The following is a 15,231-nucleotide window of genomic DNA, read 5'->3' on the forward strand; positions in this document are numbered from 1 at the left end:
AAGGCAAAGACAGACTTTTTTTTTTCCCCCCAACCTTCTCTCCAGTACCTGAAAGATTTGCAAGTTTCCAGAAAAACATCAAGCCCAAAAGAAAAGTCCCCCAAATCCCACCTAACACTGCTACACTTGAAAACCAAAATGATGTAATGATTTTAACAGCCCTTCAGCAATCCTCAGAACAGCTCAAATACAAGACAGTAAATAGCTTACCAAAACACAGAAGTGCAGTACTTTTCCTCCTGGATTCCACTTACCAGGAAGACAGCTTAAGACTTTTTAGGGGAAAAAAAAAAAAAGAGGAAAGGGACTGAGATACCCTTCCAGCAGTGTAGAGCCATGCAGAATAGTGCATCAGAGGTAACCGCAAACTGCAAGACATCTCACAGCCACTCTAGTGCCAGTGCCTTCCAAGCACAAACATTAGAAGACAAGCATTTTGTTAATGATTGTTTTTATGACTAAAAACATAAAATAGCATGTGTTAGAGGCTTGCAGTTAGCTTGTAACACCGAGGTTACACTATTTAAGTGAAGAGAATGCCAGTACATACTAAAACTGTACTTTAGAAACCCACAAGGCTCTATTTACCAAAGACAAATTACTGCTTTTGAGTGGTTTATATGTGGCATCTTAGAAGTAAGCAATTTTTGCTTCTTCTTGGAATGAATGAGGATTATCATTAAGGCCATCATCTCAGAGTAAGATGGGAGAAACATACACTCTCTGTGCAACCAGCAGACCTCTCCTACACTTTGACAACATTGTAAACAGTATCAAAAATTGTCTGTTATAAAAGCAAACATAAAAATGAGGGTGCTCAAATTGGCTTGAATTGTCTAAGAAATAGAAACTGCATCCTACTACCAAAGAAGAGTGTTCAGAGCACAAGAGGTTCACAGCAGAAATTAAAGACTTCCCCTTACACACTTCTTGCCAAACTGAACGTGGACCAGGTTTACTGAAATTAGAAGAAAATGTTTAAACTCATGAGTGATTATTTACAATGTATCACAAAAGTAGATTTACACACTTCAAAACCCCCACAGACTTTAAAGGAATACTCTACTACATTCCTAAGTGAAATTCACAGTGACATCTTCTGTGAGCCCTCAACAAAGATACGTAACACCCAGTGCAGAACTACACCATGTAACACATTCTGGGAAAAGCTCTCCAGAAAAATCATAGCACTGAGAACTGAGAGATTCCGACATCTCCTTTTGTTAAATTATTTCCTAGTAAATCTTGTTATTAAACCAAACCCCCCCCCCAAAAAAAAAACAAAAAACTGCAAAAGCTACTATTTAGTTTTTGTTATGATGCAAAACAGTAAGTAAGCGAAGCCCCTCAGAGTACCAGCTTCACAGCAAGAGGCGCATATCTGAGAAATGAGCAGAAGGCTGACATCAAAGAGAACATGAGAAAAAAAAAAAAAAAAAAAAAAAAACCCTCACTCAATTACTTCTACTTAACATCACAACGTTTGGCTAGATGATTCCTTCAGCTGATTGCACAGGAACACAAGAGTGTGAAATGGGTATAAAACACTTCATTTCTGATTAAGTAGAAGCCAAGGACTTGGCTAGTGGTAAAGCACAAACAAGAAAATTAAGCATAAAGGTTTTAGGCAGCTGATAATTCTCTTCACACTCAATTGTAAGTTCTAGAATTGCATGAAGAATATCTACTCTAAAAAAAATTGCTTAAAAAAGCTAGCTACAAAAAGAGAAAATAACATTTATCCTTGTGATAATTCAAACAAATCAATGAATAAAAGTAATGGGAAGTGAAAGCCATGCAGATAACATTACTCAAAAAGGAAGGAAAAAAATCCCCAAATTCTACAACAATTTATAATCTGTAGAAAAGTCTATGTAAACAGCATTTCAAAGGCAAACAGAGAGTCTGCAATTAAAGGCCAAGCCTCTGTTCTCAGTTCTTTCCCATTCATCTTCAAGTAAATGATAACACTGTGTCAAAAAAAAGGGAAGAAATTTCATCCAGCTACAGAAAATAAAAAAAAAAAAAAAGAAAAAAGTTTACCTAAACAACAACCAAAAAAAAAAAAAAAAGAAAAAAGGTAGAAAATCTTAAAACAGAACACAGACAATGAATTGTAGTGGTCAGTTACACAACAGTGTAGTACAACTGGTGAATAGACAGGTATTGGACTTTCTTTTCCCTTTTCATTTTCCTGCTGCTTTCTATTTCTGATACCACATGCAGTATAGAATCACAGAACTGTCTGAGTTGGAAGGGACCCCTAAAGGCCACCAGGTCCCACTCCCTGCACTGAACAGGGACACCTACAGCTCCATCAGGAGCTCAGAGCCCCTCCAGCCTGACCTTGGCTGTCTCCAGGGATGGGGCATCCACCACCTCTCTGGGCAACCTGTGACAGTGCCTCACCACCCTTAGTGCAAAACACTTCCTTACGTCATGTTTAAATCTGCTTTCTTTTAGTGTGAAACCATTTCCCCTTGTCCTAGCACAACTGACCCTTCTAAAGTCTGACCCCTTCTTTCTTACTCCAGATTTTTCAGAGTTTAGGTTTAGATTTCTTACTTTAGCCTTTAGATACTGAAAGGCCGCTCTCAGGTCTCCCCATAGCCTTTCCCTCACCATGCTGCACAGCCCCAGCTCTCTCAGCCTGTCCTTGTAGGGAGGTGTTCCATCCCTTGGGTCATTGTTGTGGCCCTCCTCTGGACCACATCTCTCCTGCACCGAGGATTCCCCATCTGGACACAGTGCTCCAGGTGAGGCCTTCACCACGTTCCAACTACACCGTATTTTCTTTTTCTCCCAGGAGATTTCTACTGCAAATCAACTACCAGTATTTTATCACTCAACTCACAGCAATTAAGGTAAAAGTCCAAGCGTGTATTTCTTTCTTAAAAAAAGCCCCCTTAGCACCTACGGCCTCGTTTCCCAAAAGCCAAATGGGTCACACGCTCCTGCTGACTTTCTGCATTAGCTTCCTTATGCCTAACCGTTTAGCCTGTAATGCTGTGCCAGATGTGCATGCCATTCCCTAAGGCACTTCACGCTTCCCCCCGCCGAGCTGCTGAGCCCCAGCGCGTGAAGGGAACCGCAGAGGGAGCTTGGAAACGGCAATACCCGCTGACCCCCTGAACCCGCGGCCTCTCCGCCCCGTCGTGCCCTCGCTCGCTCAGCGCGGTCCCCGAGGGCCGGCGCAGGGCAGGAGGCGAAGGAGCGTACCCGTTAACGTGGCCGCGCTGATGGCCGCTCATCCTGCCGTTCTCTTTCGCCGTTTGGCGCCAAAGCGGGAAGGGGTGGAGAAAGGGGCGGGAGGGAGGCGGGGAGTCCCGGCGCCATGTAGCTCCGCGCCCCGGGAGCGGGTGAGGGCGGGTGTCCGTGGCCCGGCTATGCAGGAAGAGGGCCTCAAACGTTGGCGCGGCTGCAGCCAAGGGTTGTTTTAATGGAGGGGTGCTGCAGGACCTCAGCACTGATCTCGCTGAGCCGACCCACTCCTGTGTTTCTGTAGACCTTGAGGCAGTTCAGTCACGTTAGTGCTATGGTGGTCCTCGGTGTTGCGTTCCAGTCGATGTTGCTTCTAACGGTCTGCACAAGCACACGTTTTTCTCCCAGCTCAAGCTCTTGAGTTAAATGCTATCTATTAAAGGTCAGTATTAACATAGCAGACTATCTGAAAGTTTGACTTCGTGGTAGTCTTTATGTTCCCCCATACCGGCCATACGTGTAGCAAACTGCAGAAGTGGCCATCTAAAGGACCCCAACCATGTTCACAGCTGTGGTTAAAGCCATCCCAAAAGAAACAGACAATGGTAATAAAAACAGAAGTACATATTGCTATTGCTTTCATATTTCATAGAGTCTCAGAATTATAGGGGTAAGAAGGGACATAGGGAAGTCACTGAGTGCAGCCCCATGCTAAGGCAGGCTCCCTGCGATAGATGTATTGCACAGGTAGGCATCGGATGGGTCTTGAATATCTCCAGAGAAGGAGACTCCACAGCCCCTCTGGGCAGCCTGATCCAGTGCTCTCTCACCATCACTGTAAATAAGTTTTTCCTTATGTCCATATGGAACTATTTGTGTTCCAGTTTGCGCCCACTGCCTCATGCTCTCTCGCTGGGCACTGCTGAAAAGTCTGCCCCATTGACTTGACTCCTGCACTTTATTTATTTGTAAACAGTGATAACAACATACATATAATATGTTTATCAATATATTAAATGCACTGTTTATACCCCCCCTCAGCCTTCTCTTCTCCAGGCTGAACACCCCAGATCTTTCAGACTTTCCTCACACCTGAGATGCCCCAGGGCAGTTTCTCATCATCTCTCTGGCCCTCTCCTGGGCTCTCTCTAGCAGTTCCCTAACTTTCTTGAACTGGGGAGCCCAGAACTGGACATAGTACTCCAAATGTGGACTCAGCAGGACAGAGCAGAATAAAGCTGCTGGCCATGCTCTTTTCAGTACACTCCAGGATACCATTAGCCTTGGCCTCAAGGGCATACTGTTGACTCACAGCCATCCTGTTGTCCATTAGGACTCCCACATCCTTCTCTTTAGTTTGCTGCATTGTTTTGTTCTGTTTTGTTTTTTTTTAAAGAACTGACAAACCATGAAGTATGAAAATATTACCTCATTTCACAGAAACTCCTATTTAGTTGTCACAAGAAAAGTTGGCATAAGCAGCTAACATTTTCAGCCCTCAGACTGAGCCCTAAGAGCCCTATGATCACAACTTCATATGGACAAATGTTCATGAAAAGGAACAATTTAAATGCAAGGAGAAGAAATGAAATTTAATGAAAGTACCATCAGTCAGGAAAACATGAGCCTGAAGGTGAAATGAAAGGCCTGATTATGGTTGATCACGAAGAGAGTTAAAGAGCACTCATTTAATTAATCTGGAGAAAAATTTAGCATAATGCAGTTCAAAAAGTTTGCTACTATCTGTATATGTTTCTGCACTCTTGAAATATGAATTAAAATTAATAGTGCTACAATTACTCATGCTAAATTTATTACTTTACATAATTAAGATTCTGAGGACAAACCGTGACAACTACTAACCTTTCAAAAACAGTGCTTATACGCTGATCATATACAGAGAATGAAGGATTTTCTACTCTGTGAAAACTGATGAGGAGTTTATCACATTTTCCAGCTAATATTTATAAAACAGGCAGAACCGGACTCAAAGTAATAGAACCCCTATTTCACAAAAAGAAACCAAAGATTCTTGCTCTCTTCTATTCCTGTCAGAGAAGTAACAAATACAGGCTGCAGAATAACTGCTTTTACTATTAAGCGATGAGGTTTCATTTTGTTTAAGTTTCAACTTCATATTAAAGTATATTACAAGTGTATTATTTTTGAAATCCAAAAGTTAAATATTTTTGTAATTTTAGCAAGTAAGTTTTCTTAATAATTTGAACCTACCCTTATCTCCATCTGTTAAGTCCACAAATGTACATTTTTCTCATTTTTCAGGGGTTATTGACTCTTGCTTTCATCTTGTTCTTCCTTAATAAAGCAACCAGATCAACAACATTCAGAATTTTTAATAATACAGCAGCGACTCATGTCCGAGAAGGAAAATTTTTTGATTGAATTGAATTTTCAATCAATAGACTCCTGCAGTATTGCTAAATAACACATTTTCTGGAACGCTAACTACATGTTGTTTTTCTTCTGTTCGATTGTTTGTGTGTTTGTTTGGCTTTGTTCTGTATACTGAAAGCTGCTGTTATGCCCAGGTTGTCACTCCTGTTCTGACAATGTCTGTGGAGGTGCTACCTGACATGACAGCCTCTTTCTTCATGCACATATCAGAAGTAGGTTACATGACTACAGGTATCTAAGGAAAATATGCCTGAATTAGATGAAATCTAGAGCAGGACACTGTGCTATAAACATCAGCTTGCAGTGAGGGCAGTTAACTTGATTTCCTACAGGTATGGAGCAGAGTCCCACAGCCTGGTGTGTTCAATAAGACTTGTCTTGCTGTCCACCTACCTTGTAGTCCTCTGGAATCTGGAGCTGCTGTCTGAATTCTCATCTTCACTGTCTTTGTCTTACGCTTTGGTCTAGAAGCTTATTTACATTCTTCATCTGTCTCAGGACCATTCATATCTTTGTGACAGAACTGGAACACTCAAAGTCCCTGTTAAGAAAGGCATGCACTCAAATAAGCTGAATTTCTTCTAACTTGTATCTGACAATTTAGCCTTGTCCTTAAGCATTTCTCCTCTATCCCCCAAAAGCAGTATGTAATAAGCATGGAGTAACTCAGGTGATCTTTTTATAGGGTTTTCTTTGCTTTGTCTCTCCTTTCTTAGATGAAAGTCCCAAGCATGGAGGATCATGAACTTGTTGTGCAGGTATCAATAAATAATCTGAGCTGATTACAAATATTTTGGATGCTCTTTTTAATGAGAAGCAATACAAATTTGAAAAACATACTAAATATACAACCATCTGTCAGGATGTTAATGTTTTTAGTTTACTGCTTATGAAATTTTTATATTCTACCTTTTGTCAATTTTGATAAAAGAAAACTAAGTTGAGTTTGAGAAAATCCAATGTTTTCGACCTTTTCCCCTATTTTTGCTGTTTTCAAACAGACTCTTAACTTTGTTGGCAATCAAGATCTCTCCCCAAATGTAGTACACACCTAAGTTTATTCAGAGAGTAACATCTGACATTGGCCAGGATATGCAGTATACAGTTGGCTGGACAAGCCTGAAATCACTCTCAAAACTTAAGGGAAAAGTAAAAAGAAATTGCTAATGACTTGTTGTTGTTTTTGTCTAACAGAATGAATGTTTCAGGAACTAATTGCTAGATTTAGAGAGAAAGACAAATAAATAAATATGACAATATGTCTCGATATCCGCCTGTTTCTTAGCGTCTGTTTCTTATCTGTCTTTCAGAGAAGCTCTGCCAGATGACACGATAATCTTCACAGTTAGAGAAGAGGATTCACTTTTAGGCAAATGTAATTGTCCAAATATTTTTCCATATAGGAATTTCTGCTTAAGTTAAACTTTTCCTTCTGTACATGCTCAGACACTAAGAACCTATTCAATCCCAGTGCAACCACTCATATATGCTGAAATTCACAATTTCTATAGTTAATTTAATCAAGATTATGAATTTATGACTTGCTGATCAATTGATCAATTTTTGCAATATAAGGCTTTGTTCTGTGAACAAACTCCTATCAATGCAAACCCCTTGCTGGAAGACCTAAACTGGGTTAGCAGCAGCAGCCTGTTAGTAAACCAGACCATGAATAGACTACAAAAACCTGCTGTACAACATATCATTTTGTGTGAACTGCATAAGCATTTCAGAATTCAGAGTTCTAAATTCAGCACATAAAATTGCACTCTAAATAATGTTGGAATTACTTAAAAATAACAACTAATAGCAGCTTAATAGCAGCTATTGGTCAAAACCAAGTAGGATGAGGATGGTATCATGATAATTTTGGAGTAGGTGAAAATCCATTGCAAATCCACTATTTGCAAACTTGGGTGCTAAAATTGGGAACATCAAAGTCTTGTGTTTAGCCTACATCTTTACAGATTTGCAAACATCGCCAAAAAAAAAACCTTTTATTGCAGTGAATAAGACTGTGCACGATGAGCATCTCTGACAGAATCCATCCAATACTAAAGTATTTTGATGATTCCTAAGGCCTAATGGAAAAGTCAGACCTGCTAGCTTGTGTATTAACTTTCCTAAGATAGAGTGTAAGATTCAAGTTTTTTTTCTTCCAGTCCAAGTCTTACACTATTTTGAATATCACATTCTACATCTTCTAGATTCAAATTTTCTGCAATTTACCAACTCCCTAAATCCAGCTTCTAACCCTGGTGATAGCAGCTAAGAGTCTTCTCTGAGATCCTTTATTTGCATTTATTTGCACTAGTATCACAAATGAGCATATAATAAAAGTCTTCTTATAATACAACAGTCTTCAATTCTGTTTTTAACATTACAGCTATTTTTCATCTCACCTAAAATTTTTAAGAATGTGGCATTCTTCCTTATTATGTCTGTCTGCTTGTTTTATTCATGCTGACCTTTCTAATACAGGCAAATAGTATCTTTTTGTTGTCTTGATCCCCTCATCATTACTTTGATAGCAGTATCTTCTCCAGCTAGATTTAGTCTTTCTGTGTGTTATTTGATGATGTTTTCTCTTTTCTTTTTTTTCCTAAAATGTTTTTATCTGTATCTCTAACCAGACCTCTACTTCTTTAAGTTCCTTGTTCCTGCCACTGCAAGCCAAATTCTCTGTTTTATGCAATCCAGTACAATTGATTGTACTGGAACAATCCAGAATCCAGAATCTGAATCCAGAACAGAGACAAGTGCTAGAGAAACAGACAATACTGTATGTGATCCACTCTCATATCTGTTTCAAGAATAAATCCTAGAGAATCTTGCTAAGTCATCCTTAAGAAAGTAAATTGAGACAAAGCCTCAGATGGCAAGACTTTTGGCAACCTTGTGTTTTCGTCCAAAAGATAAATGACCGTCTGTGCCCACCCACACAGGTCATAGTCACCATTATTCCCTAATTGGAAGTGAGAAATTCATTTTCTGCTTTTAATGTCACATTTCACTTTCTTGGCATTCTGCTTCTGTACTTAGCACCTGCCTACATTCTTAACAACCTTCTATTTCTTCTGTTAGCTTCCTCTTACTCCTCAAGGCTATTTTTGATATCTAAGAATGTTATTTTCAACTTCCATACTTATCACTTTACCATGATTTTCCTGTCACACTCGTTGGCTGTTTATGTTAATTCCACAACATTTGCCTAAGTGCCAAAATCTCTTACAGTGCATCAGTTTGTAATAACACTAACTGGACAATAACATGAGCTGCACTCACTACAGCAGACATTCAGAAGAAAGAAGCCTTTACTCAGCTGTTACATACAGATAATCTTGAGCATGTGTATTCCTTCATATCTGGGAAATGGTTTGCTCTTTATAGTCTTTTTAATTTTTTTTCTCCTTGATACAAATTCTTTTTATTCTTATCTCCTCTTACCTCAGTGCTTTTTCTCTCTACTTTTCTTCCTGTTCCTTCTATTTTTTTCTTTGTTTATGATAAGCTTTAGATTTATTCTATGGAGAATTCTCCTATTTTTATGTATAATTTCCTGTCATTTATCTTATCTGTATCTTTAGATTTCATTATTACTGTGTGGTAATACTTCAATCCTCACATAAATGCTGCTATACAGAATCGTTTTCTTACATATTCATATGGGCTTTAGCATGAATAGTTTTAAGTAAACATGCTAAATCTTTTTTGTAATAAGAGACAAGTTACCCTGTCAGCTATCTTGTGGATTAGGGTTAAAAAAAAAGAAAAAAACGAAACAGGCAAGTATTTCAGAATTCTTAGATAACCACCTTGGGCAGCAAAATTAAACTAAGAAAAAAAAGAACTGTTGTAATCGCCCTGTTTTTACTCTGTCCCGCACTTAACACAGTGAGATCCCTTTGACCTATTTGCCTTCCACGTTTGCCAATATTCCCATTTCCCCCAATACCCATTAGCACCAGAAGCACTTCCCATCTTCAGTCGTAACTGCTCCGTTCCTAGGACACAGCAGCAAAGTAGACTGCAAAGCAGAAGGCAGAGAGCCTTCATTTTGTGACAACCGTTAGCTTGGCAGCAAGGCAGAGGGAGCTCAGGTGCCACTATCATATTATACATGAGTTCTTTTCATGTCTTCCTCCTCAAGCTGCAGCTGTTTCCTAAGCTCATTGGACAAATTACGGAACAGCTAACAGCCACACTGTTTTAACTTATCAATAATGAAAAGTGAGCTGGAGCTGTCAGGAAATGCATTTGACATCTCAGCTCCAAAGAACAGGAACTCTAGGCTCCCTGTATAGATACAAGGGGAAATATAATCATTAGTAAACTTAATTTATTTTTTAGGCAGAGTTGGCAGTGTGATTCCTTCTCAAGATTTTCTGGCATTTTCCCATTTTGTTATTCTGCTTTTAGGTGCTTGTATCAGACAAATATGATTTGTTCAGGCTGAAATAGCCTGATGCAGGTATTTGCCCCTAATAATATAATCTTTTATCTTTCAGGTTGTATTCAAATATTTTTGAAAAAATATTGTGCTTTTAAAATCATTATAAATAAAACCATATTCACAGTAGAAAGGCATTGACTCACACAGCAAGAACAGTATATGGTAAATGAGGAGTTCTAACATGGACCCACAGCAGCTTTGTGCTATCTAAAACCAGAAGGTTAGGTGAAGCAGACAAAGAGCAGGATGGCAACACTGAGGAAGGAATCATTAATGAACTCAAAGGTGGATGGGCTATAGCTTGTGGAAGGGGAAGACGGCATTAGTTAGATATTTTCAATTCTTATTTTTCAGAATACAAGAGAGTACTCCTAGGGCTCAAAGTACTGAAGAATAATTGCCTTTTGAGGCCAGCCTTCACAGCAGCCTGGGGAGAAAAAGAAATTAAAATAACAGATTACCTTGTCCTCAAAACAGAGGAAGCAAAGGGGTTGAAATGTGATATTCTTCATCTACATGGAAGTAAACTAAGAGATTTCTTATTACTTCTACAGAAATCCACTGAGTTCTATAGGGACAGTATCAAGAAGAACTTTCAATCTCTCCACTGGTATATCTGCCCCATTTTGACAGAATATGAATATTTTATGCCAACAAAATAAAAACACAGGCCAAAAACCTAAGAATTTTAGGATCTTTTTGAAAACTGTTTACTCATTTGTGTACGCCTTGCAAAGAGCCTGATAATTTGACTTCTAACAGTTTTTTAAAGGATTAGAGAACAGAGGGTTCTCTTTGGGCAATATTGTGTGCTTTTTTTTTATTTGTGGGTTTTGCATTAGAAAATCCTTCAAGATTTTGAACAGCGCTTCAGATGATCTGCAGGACAAGAGCCTGAAATTAGCTAGCACAACGGAATCAATATCGAGCAATATTTTCTTTCTGCAAGAAATTCAGTCTGACAGAAAAGAGTAAAAGCAGCATAAGGAAGCCAAGACTCTGGCTAAAAAGCCGGGCACAGAAATTCCCTGTAAAGCAGTACAAATTAGTTGATGTCACCAGAGCAAGAAAACCATAGTGACAGAATAAAATGTTATCCAGGTTCCAGAATACTTTATTATCACCACCTTAGGTCACTAAGCTTCACAAGCTATATCCATCAAGTTTGATAGCAGTATATATACTCACAGCTGAAGCTAGAAGGTGCAGTGCTTTAATGTACTAACGATTTACATTAAGACACCTGGGTTCAAAGTCAGTTTATGACAGGAACAGAATGGGTTTGTTGGTCTCAGCCTGCTCTCTAGTGGACAACTGTACATTAACCCAGTCCTGAGAAGAATCCCAGGAATTAGTTTTGTTGGCCAAGACAGAAGGTGAAAGTCATATTCTCTGAACAACATTATTCAGAATAAAAATAAACCATATTCTAGTATTTTCTGCGTTATTCTGAAACACTTCAAGATGAGATGTTTCCATCAGCCTCTCTTGCATAATGAATTTGGTGTTCTTATTATCAGAATTTGAAAGGATACAGGAACAGAAGGGGAAACAGCGCAGTGGAAGGCAGCAAAGGCAATTAGACACTTCCATGTTAGGAGAGAATGAAGACCCAATGATATACTCCCACTAAAAACATATATAATATATGTCACCAGGTAAAATTCTTGTCTTTATTTACTTTTCTTTCCTAATACAAGACAGGGAGAAAATGAGCAATAAAAAAAATAAAATAATTTTTGGTCTTGATATATATAATTAACCTGCATGCTTGTCGCTGGAAAATGTGTTTGAGACAAGAGCTAAATATGACTAAAAAAAAGACTATGCCTTTATATCAGTTTTAAAAAAGGCAGAGTTTGATAGCATTAAAATACGTTAGATAGTATTAAAATGTATGAGGGCTATAAACTCTCATGATTCAGCATATAAAACACACTTAAAATGCCTAGAGCATGGGAAGAAACTACACCCGCAGATGTTTTATTTCCTTAATGTATCCCATACGGTGGTTACGTTCACTTCAGCGGGCAGGCGGTACAATGCCGGAGTCTTAGATTTGTATAGTCTGTGGCATTTCCTATGCTTCCAGGGTAAATTCCTCAGTGACTCATTTGCAGAAATCAGCTGCGAAAAATTGTCAGGAACTCTGACCCCATTTCCCTTTACATTGCTTAACCTTTCATTAGGCGAGAGAATAAAACTCATTGATATGTAAGCATTTACAATTACAATCACATGCCAATGTCAAATGCAAAGTAAACACTGTCTTAAAAGTCTCCTCTAAATGTGTTTTAATATTAAAAAATAAAGATTTCACTAACTTATAATTGACCAATGCATATTACTTACACTATACATTATAGAATAACACATACATATATTATGTACTAACACTCAGATTTTTACAAAGTCTTGTGCTTTGTCCTAGTCTAAGCTGACCAGCCCTTCATTTCTCATCATGCTGTCTGCTTCACTTATTTACAGGAATGTTTGAATGCTTCTAGATCTTTCTAACATTTCAAATTCAAGATTACTTTAAAATTCAGTTTTTATCCACATGTGGTTCACCTCACAGACTGGCTGCTGTTTGTAGCATTTACATGGCTACATTTCTGGTTTTCACACGGCTTAAATTAAAAAAAAAAAAGAAAAAAAAAAAGAAAAGCCATTCCTTGAATTAATCATATTATTCTGTATCCAAATTTAGATAATATTTTTCTTTCTTTCTTTTCAACAAGAAAACAGTTGTACAAAGAAGTGCATTTAAAGAGCTGTTTATCAACATTCATTGATTTCCACTGTTTCCTCAGTTGCTGACTATACTATTAGTCAAGGCTCTTCTTTCTACGGTGTTTTCATAATTATAATTTCTGATTATTTTTATTTCCGATCTTCTGACATTTGATATTTTACTAAGAGGCTGAGCCAGTAGATGCTAGTGTGAAAATGGGAACTGTAGCTGTCACTTACAGAAAAATGTCCTTTCTACGATTTGGAGTTAAAAGGGGATTTGAACTACTTTCAAAATATAAACAGAGTTGAATCTGAAAGTCCCTCAAATCATGAGGCAAATGAAGAAATAATCTAGCAGGGAATGGAGCTGACTCATAATTTCTGCATATATGAAGATGACAATATGTTTCCATGAGTAAATTCTTACTGCAAAATTACATATTTATGGAATAGCTTGACTATTTCCTTGAGTGAAAAAAAAATAATTAGAAATGTTAAATAGAATCTAAATTTATCAAGCATAATTCAGAGGAATGAAATGGCTAAGACTCATATAACTTCAAAAGAATCTGAATTATGCATTTAAATTCAGACTTGTGGCACGAACTAAGATAATTACCAGAAAAATAGCAGCTTTTGCAGTCAATAACAGACATTATATTGAGTTTGTCTATTTTTTTGAGCTGACAAATGAAAGATGATGGCTGCTGAAATGAGCTGCAGACCATATAAGAACTACGGTGGTCCATAAGAGCTACTGCTTTTACTTCCAAAGCCTGAAGCCGTAAGGAATATTAATACAGCTATTTATATTTAGCTAGTAGTAGTGTATCAGGTAGCTAGTAAAGTAGGTTTCCTCATGGAAGCAGTCTTCTGTTTCCACTTGGCATCCAACACGGCTTTCTAAAAATGTTTTTCCGCTCTATTCTCCTGATAATTCAGCAGCAGTAGGGCCAAGGAAACCCTGTCAGTAATACCGACTGCTTGCACAGAAATTCTGTTGTACTCATGACCACCTGCTGGCAAACACTAATGCACAGAACAAAAATAAGTAAGATGTGCTATAGCTCAAAACGAATGTGCTGGAAAAGGGATATAGTGAGTGCACTGATAAAAGAGTGAACCACCATAATTGTGGTGCCTCACCTCTAGAGAGCAAATAAAGAAAAAACCCCAATATTTACGCTATGCAAGAACTTAATCTTGATTTGTTATCTTATAAAAAAGCTTCAAAACTTCATTTTCTACAGAGCAGAGATCCATGCATATTAGAGGAGGAACACTCTGTAACCATGACTATATATATTCCAGAGATATAAACCACTGAATGACAGCTCAGGATCAGCCAAAGCTGATCAAAGCCTCAAGAATCTTATCTCCCTTGCTTCTGCAAGAGCACACTGTGACAAGTTTATCTCTTTGATCCCAAATTTAGAATATGTCAGAATGGCTTAATCCTACATGTTTATTTTCACATTTGACTATTTTTTTTTTAATTAAAGTGCTAGGCAGCACTCAAACTTTCATTTCCTCCCCAGTTGCCATCATTTGGAAAGTGCCATGGCATGGAATAAAAGTTGTAACTTCTGCATCGCAGCTTGCTCTCAGCTCTTCTTTGAAAGATTTCTGAATGAGGTTGCAGAGGTACATGAGCAGTAAAGATGCTTAGAAGCCTAAAGAACCAGCATGGAAAGTGTATGAGAAGAATCACAGTCTATTCTTATTTTTACACTTCATAATTTTTCACCGCCATTGATTTTGAGTTATATTTCAACTTCACCCTTCCAACATGATACAGATTTCCTGGCCTGGATGGCCAGTTGCATTGTACTGAAAGGCACCAGTACACCTGAGAGGAGCAGGCCATCACCCTGCACAGCAGGCTTTCCCAATAGCCCGATGGGAGGCCGAGTTACCTGAGACATGCATGGTTCCACTGTGGATGAGAGGAGAGCCCTTTATCTTCCCTCTGCACAATCTCATTGTCATTCACTGGAATTGTCAACATTTACTACTGCAACAAGGCCTCAGAACCAAACTATTCCCTTCGCTTCTGCTGATCCTATATGCACAAGTCTTGTGAAACAGTTGGGTCAGTGAGCAGGCACTGTGAAGAGGTCTCCTTGCTAGCTTAGCAGGGAAGCCAGAGGAATGTACATCGACCTAGAGCCTTACTGTGCAAATCATCACCCTGCTCTTCTGTCATTCTAGACATGATGCCATGTCTCACGCTGTCATTCTAGACATGATGCCAGACAAGCCTAGTTACTCCCCACTGCCACGGTCCCAAAATGGCAGTAAGTGTGCCACAAAAACGCAAATAGGACAACTGTTCAGCAAAAGTTCTACTGGTATGAGAAAGAAGTACAAGACAGCTGGATGCATCATAAATAAGTGTAAGGGGACAAAGCGAAGGCAGGTAAGGG

At 38.6% G+C, this 15,231-nt stretch overlaps 1 protein-coding gene across 5 annotated transcripts in view; it reads right to left on the bottom strand.

The window, feature by feature from the left end:
• DCTD (dCMP deaminase) overlaps nucleotides 1-15,231 on the bottom strand; it is a 52,925-nt gene that overhangs the window by 16,323 nt on the left and 21,371 nt on the right. For 2 of the 5 annotated variants that reach the window (XM_042812402.1, XM_042812403.1), the window contains one exon: nucleotides 6,010-6,157. The exons of 1 other annotated variant lie outside the window; for it this stretch is intronic. Coding sequence is in view for 1 of the 4 variants with exons in the window: in XM_042812401.1 (XP_042668335.1) it covers nucleotides 3,220-3,251 (32 nt within the window). In the remaining 3 variants the exon portion in view is untranslated. Of the gene's footprint in view, nucleotides 1-3,219; nucleotides 3,286-5,433; nucleotides 5,518-6,009; nucleotides 6,158-15,231 lie in introns of those variants that run through there. 2 more of the 5 variants (XM_042812404.1, XM_042812401.1) reach the window with 2 other exon arrangements.

This window comes from Centrocercus urophasianus, unplaced genomic scaffold (assembly GCF_019232065.1).
Source record: "Centrocercus urophasianus isolate 14NV4802_14NV808 unplaced genomic scaffold, USGS_Curo_1.0 seq_13, whole genome shotgun sequence".
In the NCBI taxonomy this organism is placed as follows: domain Eukaryota; kingdom Metazoa; phylum Chordata; class Aves; order Galliformes; family Phasianidae; genus Centrocercus; species Centrocercus urophasianus.